The sequence below is a fragment of the Gossypium hirsutum genome, chromosome D02 (genome assembly GCF_007990345.1).
Source record: "Gossypium hirsutum isolate 1008001.06 chromosome D02, Gossypium_hirsutum_v2.1, whole genome shotgun sequence".
Lineage (NCBI taxonomy): Eukaryota > Viridiplantae > Streptophyta > Magnoliopsida > Malvales > Malvaceae > Gossypium > Gossypium hirsutum.
The window spans coordinates 17,403,832-17,415,351 of record NC_053438.1 but is presented as its reverse complement, the minus strand read 5'-3'; the positions used below and the strand labels follow the sequence as shown (position 1 = coordinate 17,415,351).

The following is an 11,520-nucleotide window of genomic DNA, read 5'->3' as shown; positions in this document are numbered from 1 at the left end:
TAGTTAAAAATCACTTAACAAAAGTTGTTTATCTAACAATAAAGGTTCATTTTCTTCCATCAATCTTCACAAAAAACATCAATTCATTCATGGTAAAACCCTAGTCTTTTAACAGCTTTGCAAATTAGCCCCCTAGGATAGCTAAATTAAGCTATAACAATCCCGAAAACATAAAAATAATTAAAAACGAAACCGAAATTCACTTACATGCAAAGATACAATGGTTGAACCTTCAAATGCACTTCAATGGAGTTTTTATTTCCTTATTTTTGGTTGAAGTTGGACAACAAGATGACAGGTTTGCTTTTTTATTAATTTTACTAACCTTTATTTATTAAATTACATGTTTAACCTTATTATTAACCGTTGAAATTTCATAAATAATGTCCATATTTGTGCACTCAATATATCAATGGTATAATTACCATTTAAATCCCTTAAATAATTAATTTCATAGCCACTTGATACATTTAACTTATAGAACTCTAATTTTGCACCTTCTACGATTTAGTCCTTTTCACTAAATTAAACATGTAAACGATAAAATTTCTGAACAAAAATTTTATACGACATTTCTAATACTCCATTGACATTAAAATAATAATAAAATAAATATTTCAACGTCAGATTTGTGGTCTCAAAACTATTATTTTGAAATCACTAAAAACGGGTTGTTAGAAGTTTCTCCCCAAAAAATCTTGTCCAATACCTGAATATGATAACATTGAATTTATCATTTCAGTCAAAACTCTATTTTTCCTTTCGGCTACACCATTTTGTTGTGGTGTGTAAGGGGCTGAAACTTGATGGACAATTCTAGTGGATTCAAAATAACTTGGATTATAGTGTTCTCCACCTCTATCAAATCTAAAGCACTTGATAAATGATTCACACTAAAGTTCAATGTCAGATTTATAAACTTTAAATTTATCAAGCGCTTCATCTTTTGAATGCAATAAATATACACAACAATATTTAGAATAATCATCAATAAAAGTAACAAAATGTTTCTTTCCACCTAATGTAGGAGTATTATGCATATCACATAAATCACTATGTATCAAATCAAGCAATTTTATTTTCCATTTAACCTTAAGGAAAGGGTTTCTTGTAATTTTATTCAATATACATGTATTGCATTTTTCAATATTATTATGAAAAATAGGAATTAAATCTAACTTGTGTATGTCATTCAATTTTTTATAATTCAAATAACCTAATCTATAATGTCATAAACAATAAGATTCAACCATATAAGCAGAAATAATATTTTTGTCCTTATTAATAATATTGAGTTTGAACATGCTCTCATACATATATAATTTCTCTACAAAAATTTCTCCCTTAGACAAAATAAACTTATCTACCTCAAAAACAAGTTTGAAACCAAACTTATCCAATAGACTTCCAGACACTAAATTCTTTCTAACTTATGGTACATAAAGTACATCATTCAAGCTTAAAACCTTTCCGGAATTGAATTGTAGTTCAACAGATCCTTTGCCTTTGATTGTTGCGATGGAAGAATTTCTCATGTACAAGACATTGTCATTTTCACATTGTGTGAACATGCTTTTGTTTTTGCACACATGTTTAGTTGCTCTGGTATCAATCCACCATGCATTGTCATCTTGTACCATATTAATTTCAGATATCATTGCAACGAACTTTTCGTTATTATCAGCCTTAGAAGATGATTTCTTCTTTAAAAATCAACATTCATACTTGAAATGTCTCGGCTTACCACAATGATAGCATTAGCCCTTTTATTTCTTTTTGAACTTAGGTGCTCTATCAGTCTGTTTGAACTTTCTCTTGAATGGTTTAGTAGTCTGCACTTCCTCCGTAACATGCACTTTGGCATTTTTAGAATTTAGGTTCTGATCTTGCTTTCGATATTCTTCTTCAATACGAAGATGATTTGCTAAAGCCTCAAAAGATATTTCATCTTTCTTATGTTTTAAACTTCTTTTAAAATCTTTCCAAGATGGAGGAAGTTTGTCTATTATGGAGGATACAACAATCATTTCATCAATTTTCATATCATATTACTTAAATTGATTCAGCATCTTTTCAATATCACGGAATTGTTCCATAACAGAACAACCATCAACCATTTGATAATTATTTGAATGACTAACAAGAAATTTCTTACTTGTAGCATCTTTGGTCATGTATATTGTCTCAAATTTGTTCCATAATTCTTTAGCAGTGACCTCGTTTTGGTAGGTGTCGAGCAAACTATCAGATAAACCATTCAACATGTGGCCTATGCACATATAATCAGCATTGTCCCATGTTTTCCTTTCTCGGGTTGCAGCAACATATTCGTTTTCATTCTCTTCAAGTCTTAGAGTATCCAAAACATAGGTAATCTTCAAAGTCGATAATAAGAAGTGCATCTTTTTCTGCCATCATTGGAAATTGCCACCATCAAACTGATCAAGTTTGACAAGTTAGAAGCCAACTCCCTTAGTGTTTCGCTTTCATGTGTTGTAGTAGTCATCATGAAATATAACCTTAAAATTGTTAGTACAAATCTCCGATGAGGAAAATCTCAAACACAAGAACGGAACTCGAACAAAAACAAAAATAGGACAAGGCTCCAAGGCGTGTATCAAGCCATTATCTTTAAAGTTATATTCGCCCCCACCTATTTTCGGTGTGCAAATGGGTTTCAAGAAAATTAACCTCAATGATACAATGAAACCAATTACTATTAGTGTTTTGCACTGACGAGAATAGTCCACTAAGCACTAAACAATTTATAACAAGAAACTCAATTTCTATAAATAATTTCCGCAATAACTCTTTATAAAACAATCTAATAATATTAGAAAATGAGGAAGGATAGAAAAAACTTTTAGAACTTGTTGGTGTGTTTTTCAAATGAAATTTCATTCCTATTTATAGGAATTTTCATGTCTCTTCGTAAAGACATTTTTCAATAGGTGTCTTTATGAATAGATAAATAATAATTATTCATTTAATTTTATAACTATTCAAGTAATATTGTAATATTGTTTGAATAGTTATAATTATTTTTTAAAAATCAAATGATATAACTTTTGACCAATGATCAAAAGATTTATCTTTTGATTAATTACACCCATTCATTTATAGTTATTAAAATACTATAAATATTTGAAAATGTTCTAACAAGCATCAATCTAAATATCAAAACAAAACAGTTTAAATGCTCAAGTGCATAATATATGCCATTTAAAAGATCAAATGGCTAATCTGGAATTGGGTAGATACTAAACGATGAACGCTCTAAAGTTGGGAGAGAAGTTTAATCACATCAGGCCGTGGGCGACACAAAGCCTCCAAAGGCCTAGCCTTGAAGATAGACAATCCAATAGTATCTGGTGTCATATCCACCTTGTCTGACCCTACGTTTTCCCATTCAAAGCATTGTATAAAAACACCAATTGCCAACAAAACGGACCGTAAGCCCATGTTTCTGCCAGGACAAGCTCTCCTTCCAAGTCCAAATGGAAGATATTTTGGAAGATATTTGAATCCTTCCTTGTCTTCCAAAGTTCCCTCATAAAATCTTTCAGGCTTGAACTTGGTTGGCTCCTCCCATATGCTAGGATCCCTTTGGATGGCCCAAGCATGGACCAAGAGTATTGTGCCTTTAGGTATCTCATATCCATCCACCACACAATCTTCAGATGGGCAATGAGGCAATAAAAGCGGTGTTGCGGGATATAACCTTAGTGTCTCGTTTACAACACAACGAAGGTATGGAAGTTTGGGAAGATCTGATTCATTTAGCAGGCGCTCATGTCCAACATGGCGAATGATCTCGTCTCTTGCCTTCTGCAAAGCCTCTGGATGACTCAGCAGGAGTGCCATTGTCCACTCCATTGTAATAGCCGTAGATTCAGTTCCTGCAATGAACATCATCTGTTGCAAGCCAATGTTAGAAAACAGATAATTTGTTTCCCACTTTTTGCTTTGATAGATTACTCATAACTTCAACGAAAACTGTCAAACAAAGATCATCCCATTTTTTTATGTTACTCGGACATTTTATCTTTTTATGTGACATATATTCAAATAAAGGCATATGAAAAGTTTAATGTACCCAGTTCTGCTACTCAGACAGAGAAAATATTATTAATTACAATTTTTTTGAAGTCTGGACATGACAGTAGAGCATCGGGTCGGGTTGGGGAGGACAAAAAACGACCCGTCCTTTCCTGTTGCCATCACTTAAAAAGTGTGAAAATCTATAATGTCATATGGTCAAATTCCATTATTAGTCCATATATGATACATAAATTATGAATTTAGTCATATATTCTTAATCATGTATTTTTGGTATTTTGAAAATTTTGACTATTATTTTTAAAATCTTCTAATCACGCCATATAACTTATTACTTTTACACAATACCCTTATAGACAACTTCATATAGAAGACTAGAAAGCAAGTTGCTACCTACCAAAACCATAGTCAATGAATTTGAATGCTACTTACTAAAATTTTCAAATTTAGAAACAAGTTGATATAGAAGACTGAAAAGCAAGTTGCAACCTACCAAAACCATGGTCTTGATGACTTGATCGGGACAGAAGTCAGGGTCGTCTTGTTGAAGAGACAGAAGCCTTTCAATCAGCGAAAAATTCTTCTTACTTATATTTAATCTTATCCCATCTACTAAATTCTGAAGATATTCATCTCTTCTCCTATGTATTTCTTTCAATTTCTTTTCAATCCCTAGGAAACCAATCCACCTCAAAACTGGGAAGAAATCACATATGTTGGTCCCTAGGCTCGGAAAAAACAAGCTCTTAAATTCCGTGAAGAACATCTTTTCTGCCTCCACGTCCTTAGGATCCTCGACCCCACGTTTTCCGGCCACCGTCCTCCACATGACATTCGCCGTCAAGAGACAAAACAAGTACTTCAAGTCCACCTTTTGGGTGCCGTTGCCTGATGAGACCTCAAACAAGCGACGAACAAAGTCCGCAACTTCTTCTTCACGTATGGAAGAAAACTTTTCAACGCTGTTAGAACAGAAGATCTCAACAGCGCTGAGACGGCGATGGTTCCGCCAAAGTGATCCGTAAGGAGCCCAAACGAAAGTAGTGTAGTTGTACGTCATAAGATCCCCGGCCATAGTACGAGGCCGGTTTGCAAATATTATATCATTCTTGGTCAAGCATTCTTCAACAGCAGAAGGAGAAGAAAGAACAAGGACATGTCTGCAACCGAATTTGAGATATAAAACAGGGCCATATTTGGATAATAACGTGGCCAGTGATTGGTAAAGTGGGTTTTTGATGAGGTGAAGGTGGCCAATAATTGGCAGAGAAAAGGGACTCGGAGGTAAATTTTTGGTTTTATGAATCAAAAGCTTGATGGTGAGAAGAATGAATAAGATGATTACAAGGTAATGGTACAGGTTTTCCATGGAAACAAACAGGAAAACCATATGAAGAACGCTTTGTTTAGAGACACTGACTGAAGAAAGAGGGAGAGGCCCTGAAATTATATAGCATCAAATTCTTGAGTAGATGGACACAGTGTAGGCCTTTGTTTTTTCCAAAATGACTCAAAAAAAAAAAATCACTATTGACTTCGATAAAAAAATCATGGCCTGTTTATTATAGCATCAAATTCTTGAGTACATAGACATAGTGCGGTCAGACCCAGTACCACCCAAACGATGATTTTTAAAAAATAAAAATATTTTTTTGGGTACATAGACGGGGACAATATGTATTTTTCAAAATAGTTGCAAAAAATACAGATATTTAAGGAGAGAAAAAAACATTTTTAATAGGTATTACCGATTTTTCATCAATGCCACCAGACAATCAGATGACACAAACAATTTGGTGACACTAAAAGAAAAATTAATTTTTTTAATTATCTAATACCAATGTCACCGAACAACACAACGACACCAAAAAAATATTTTTTTTACCTAATAACACCAATAAAAATTTCTGATAATTTCTTTTTCAATTTGACAAGATAATAATTTTTTGTAAATTTCTCCGATGCTGCTCAAGACAGTGACACCTACTAAAAAATACTCTTTTTTTTCTCTTTTTCTTCCACGAATACCTATATTTTTTACGAATATTTTAAAAAATATATGTTGGTAACAATTATATTTTAAAAAATACAATAATTGAGTCATGATTGAAAGGTGGTGTGACCATTAAATCTGAAGGAATACTGCAAAAAGAAAAATCATTTTCGTATATAACTTTTTATTTAAATTACCCACACTGCAATATGTAATTATTAAATAATGTCATTATCTTTTGTGGCTCCATGCTTTTATCTTTTATCAAGACTGGTTCTACTCAGTCTGAAAATTTTTTCCTATCAGTCTTTTCAAATGACTAATAAATCATTCTTATAAATTAGGCTTAAATATGGATAGGCCATGTTGTCCCTTGAATTTTCTTTTAGTCAAATTGCTCCATGACTTGGTATATTGATTCTTACGGTTAACATAATTTGTTCATGTGATCATCCACGGACGTGACACCTGGATAAAGAGCAACAAAACATGTCTTTTTTAATTATTCTAATAAATTTTAAAAAATATATATTCTAAAAATTCAAAAAATTGAATATAAATAAAATTTCAAAAATAATAAAAAATTCAAACAATAAAAAAATAAAAACACATTTTAAATTTTATAAATTACAAAAAAAAAATGAAAATATAAAAATCCAGAAAAAAAAAGTAGTTTAACTTTCAAAAAATTGAAAAATAATAATAATAATTGAAAGAAGTCAATTTTGATTATTCTATATTTTCAATTTTTAATTTTTTAATTTTTATTTTTCGAATTTTTTATATATATGTTTTGAAATTTTAACTAATTTTAAATTTTAAATTTTAAATTTTGAGTTATATTTTTTTGGATTTTTAAAATATATATTTCTTATATTTTTTATGCCAACCTCATGATCGAATTTGAGAAAGAAAAATTCCGGGACCAAAATAAGTAATTATGACTGTTTAGTTGGTGAGATAATTAATTCAGAAATCCTTGAAAGGCCAATTAATGCACTTCTTTATTGAGATTCAAAGAAGAAAAACGCGTTACGAGGAAACCAGTGAAGTCTTTAATTTCTTAAATTCTCCTGACAACAAATCAGTCGAATACTGAGTTAAAATGTCGAGTGGAGTTCGCTCTCACCGCAATGCCAACGATAAAACAAGGGGATTCTATCATATTTGGTTTTTTTTATCAAACTAATCCCAAAAAAAACAATTAATTACCTAAATGATTTATTTTTTAATAAAATACAAAAATAATTCAAAATCTACGATAAAAATTAGTGGAGCTCAAGTGTTTGGCGCCACTAACATGTCACGTCAACAATCTAGATAAAAATATTAATTTTTTAATGTAGTCATATAAAATAACGCCACTTATAAAAATAATAAAAAATATATTTTAATTTTTGAGAAAATAGGAGTTCTAAGTAATTTTACCTTTTTATCAGTGAAGCCAAATAATTTATCGTCACCAAATTTCAACACCCTACACTATTCTACTGCCTATTCAAACACCCTGAAACAATTTTTTTTTCATTTGTTCCTTTTTTTTTCCATTTGTTTGTCCTTTTTCGTTTTATTTATTTTGTTTTTCTTTATTTACTTTTTCAGTTTATTTATTTATTTATCCTTTATTTATTTTATTTGTTTGTTTTATTTATTTTTTTATTGTTAGTTTTATAATATTTTAAATGTATGTTTTAAATATTTTTTAATATAATTTTTTAATATTATAAAACATTTAAAATATATTATTTTTAAAGATATGACCTTTCAAATTTATTATTTGTTTTATAATATTTTAAATGTATATTTTAAAATTATATTTAAAATTAAAAAAATAATATTTTATTTGGTGGAGCCATTTAGAGTGGCTCCACCACTTTATTACAAGTGTAATTTTTTTTAAAATAAGTTTTTTTTAATATAAAAATTTAAAATTTGATATTTTATCTCCACCTCTTGCTTCTCTAGCATATATAGAATAGTGAACTTGTTGTGTTTAGTAGGAGAGTTCAAAAATTTTGTTGGAGATGAATAACGGGGTGTTTTTCGTGTACGTTTTTTTATGGTGAAATTGTAGAAGGTGATTGTAATGACCCAAAAATTCACGGGCATCGGAAAAGTATAATATCGGGCCTCCATCTTAGTAAATTGAGTTCGAAAATTATTATTAGAAATATTTACTAGATTAATTGTGTGTTTAATTAGGTTTTAGTTAGGTGAATTTAGCCTAATTAAGAGTAATTAGTAAAAAAAAGATTAAATTAAATAAAGGGTAAAAGTTTAATTATAGATTAAATGAAAATAATAGGGACCAAATGGGCAATTAAGCCACATTTGGAGGTTGAGGCGGCATAAGATTGTAAAAATCTTAGATTTTTATATTATTTATTTATATAAATATATAAATTAATTATAAAGTATATTTTTAAATTAATTATATTATAAATATTATATTAAGAAATAAAGACAAATGTATGGTGATAATTTAATACAAGTGTACTAATAAAATACATGAATTTGTAATACTTATATTTAATTATTAAAAAGATATTTGTTTTAATTATTATTATATTAAAGTAATTAAATTAGTGAACAAATAAAACAAAACAAAAGGAAAGAAAAGGAAAATAAAACAAAAGAAAGAAAGTACAGAGGCATTCGAAACAGAGCAGGAAAAAAAAAGAAAAAAAAAGGAAAAACTAAATTTTTAAGGTTTAAAGCGGTAAGTCAATTAAGCCATTTTTATTTAGTTTTGATGATTTAGAAGCTTTAAAACAAAGTTTTGATGGGATTAAGTTGATATTTTGTAAGTTCATAGGTTTTTAAGCATCGTTCATGTTGGATAAATTGTTGAATTAGGGATTTAATTGAATGAATTTTAAGTTAGAATTGATAAAGGGATTAAATTGTAAAAGAAATTATAAGTTTTATGTTTTAGGGACTAAAGTGAGGGAAATTCGAAATTAGGAAAATATGCTGAAATTTTAATAGTTACATTTGAGTTTGGATGAAATTTGAATAGAAATAGAGTGTGAATTGAAGTAGGAAAGTAAGTGAACTTAGTTAGGATTAAATTGAGAATAAGGAAGAAATTGAATAGAAATTCAATTATTTATCATAATTAGTGCTGAAATTAATAGTGTAAATTATTATTATTTTCGTAGCTAGCAAATAACCAAAAGCATCTGCACGGAAAGGAAAAGAGAAGATTATCGAGGAGTAAACTCGAGAAAATCACGGTTTGTATTACTATAATTCAAATTATTTATTATTTTAATGTTAAATTTAAATTATGTGTATGGTAAGCAAACAATAAGGTAAGTGAAATATAATGTAAGCATTATTATTAAGTTGAAAGAAATTTAATTGAATAACGGATATATGTGTGGAATTAAAATGAATTTTGACTTGAAAATGGAAAAGTAAATTTGAATTGAATTGTGATTGAAAGTGAAAAAGTGAAATTGAATTGAAATATGAATTTGAAAAGTATGTGTTGGTATTGAATTATGTTTTGATTAGTGAATGAAAAAAAATAATTGGTATTGAAAATGAATTCTTGAAATAAAGGTGAAAATTTGAATGTGAAATTGAACTAGTCGGACTGAGTCGGATATAATTGGCATGCCATAGGATTTGGAAGAGTACGGGATTTATCGGCTTTGTCGATCAGGCACTTTATGTGTCGTACATCAAGCACTTTATGTGTCGTATCTCAAGCACTTTATGTGTCGTATTAGGCACCACGTGTGTCGTTTCAGGCACTTATGTGTCGTATACTGATCAGGTACTATGTACCGTTTTAGGCACAATGTGCCGTACTGGTGTGTTTGGGTTGGAATCCGTGTATCCGTCAAAGTCTAGATTGTTAATAGGGTGAATAATTGAAATGAGAAAATCAAATGAATTTGATCGATTGTAGTATTGAATATGAGGAATTTAAAATTGTGGATTGAAATTGAGATTGAAACAAAAGGCATGAACTTAATGTTCAAGTAGTGATTGAAATTGTTACATATGATATGTGATTGAAATTGAAGAATAGCTATAAATTTTATTGTTATTGTTAATTGATGAAAGTTTAAGAATTAATTGATAATTAAGAAGGTGAATAGTTACATGCTTGTTAATTCTATTTCTTTATCGCTATTATAATTTGAATTATGGTAATACCACTGAGTATATAATACTCAGCGTACGGTTGTTTCCGTGCGCAGGTTAAAAAGGAGTCAGAGTCTCAGTTTAGCATCCAGGACAATCCCGACTCCAGCATAAAGATTTTGGTGATGTTTTCTTCCTTTAAGTGAAAGTGGCCTGTACATAGGGATTATAATGGTTATTTTGGTATGTTATATAATTTTATTGTAAAGAAAGATATTTGGTGTTTTGACAATTAAATTAGTAAAATGGTAGAAATTGTTTATGGCATTGGTATTGAATTGGAATGGCTTGAATAGTTGATGAACTAATTAGAAATGTTAATAGGGTTTTCATTAATTAAAGTAGTAAATCAATTTATTAAACATGATTTAGTAGTGTTTTAAAGTATAAAATCATTGATTGAAATATTGTTATTGGTTTGTTGTTGGTTTTAAGTTTGCAGGGGGTTTTATGTAAAAAAAAGCAGAAATACTGTCGAAAATTTAGAAAAAAATAAAAAAATGAAGCCAATTAGTATAAATTTATATGAATTTATGATTCTTTTATATATGTTTGTTTGTTATTTGTTTAATAATTATTTGTAGATTGTCCGAAATGTCCGGTAATGCCTCATAACCCTATTTCGGCGACGGTTTGGGGTTAGGGGGTGTTACAGTGATGTTGGTTGTGTATTCAAGGTCGGCAAAGAGAAGAGTAGCGATTCAAAAAAATGTGAAGCTGGCAGAAATGAAAAGGAAGATTAGTGCGAAAATTGTAACAACCTGGTTTTAGCTAAATCGAAACAGTGGTTTCGGCACCACAAATCTGAAGTTGTAAAATTGTTTTAATATTATTTTATGTGTTTACATAATGTGAATTAATATGTGTGAAAGTTTCGTGAAATAATTTTATCGTTTGCATGCTTAATTCGATAAAGAGGACTAAATCGCGTAAAGTGCAAAACTTGAGTTCTATAAGTTAAATGCACTAAATGGCTATAGAACCTAAATATAAGAGTACTTAGATGGTAATTATACCAATTTTGTGTTAGTGGACATTTATGAGTTTGGTTTTATGGAAATTATTAAAATTTTTAAAGGGTATAAAGGTAAATAGGTAATTAAGGTTAAAATTAATAAGACAAAAGCCATTTTATTTCATTCAATTTTTTTCTCCACCGAAATTGAAGAAGAAAGAACACATATAGGGCTTTGAAGCATTCGGTTCAATCTCTAGCTTGCATGTAAGTAATTTTTGTTCCGTTTTCAATTATTTTTATGTTTTGGAGATCGTTGCTTCATATTCTAGCTAGCCCATACCTTAATTTTTGG

At 29.6% G+C, this 11,520-nt stretch overlaps 1 protein-coding gene across 1 annotated transcript; it reads right to left on the bottom strand.

Annotated features, from left to right (window-relative positions):
* Nucleotides 1-3,175: 3,175 nt before the first annotated feature.
* On the bottom strand, nt 3,176-5,589 carry LOC107910303 (cytochrome P450 81C13). The gene is made up of 2 exons (XM_016838113.2): nt 4,553-5,589; nt 3,176-3,915 (listed from the first exon to the last, which is right to left on the bottom strand). The coding sequence occupies exons 1-2, from the start codon at nt 5,447-5,449 to the stop codon at nt 3,277-3,279; spliced, it is 1,536 nt and encodes a 511-aa protein (XP_016693602.1). The 5' UTR covers nt 5,450-5,589; the 3' UTR covers nt 3,176-3,276.
* Nucleotides 5,590-11,520: the final 5,931 nt, after the last annotated feature.

Bases quoted from the DNA above. Each gene is read 5' to 3' on its own strand.
- LOC107910303 (XM_016838113.2), bottom strand. From the start codon at position 5,449: ATGGTTTTCCTGTTTGTTTCCATGGAAAACCTGTACCATTACCTTGTA. The intron at 3,916-4,552 runs GTAGGTTGCAAC...GGCTTGCAACAG, and splicing joins TCATCAAGACCATGGTTTTG to ATGATGTTCATTGCAGGAAC.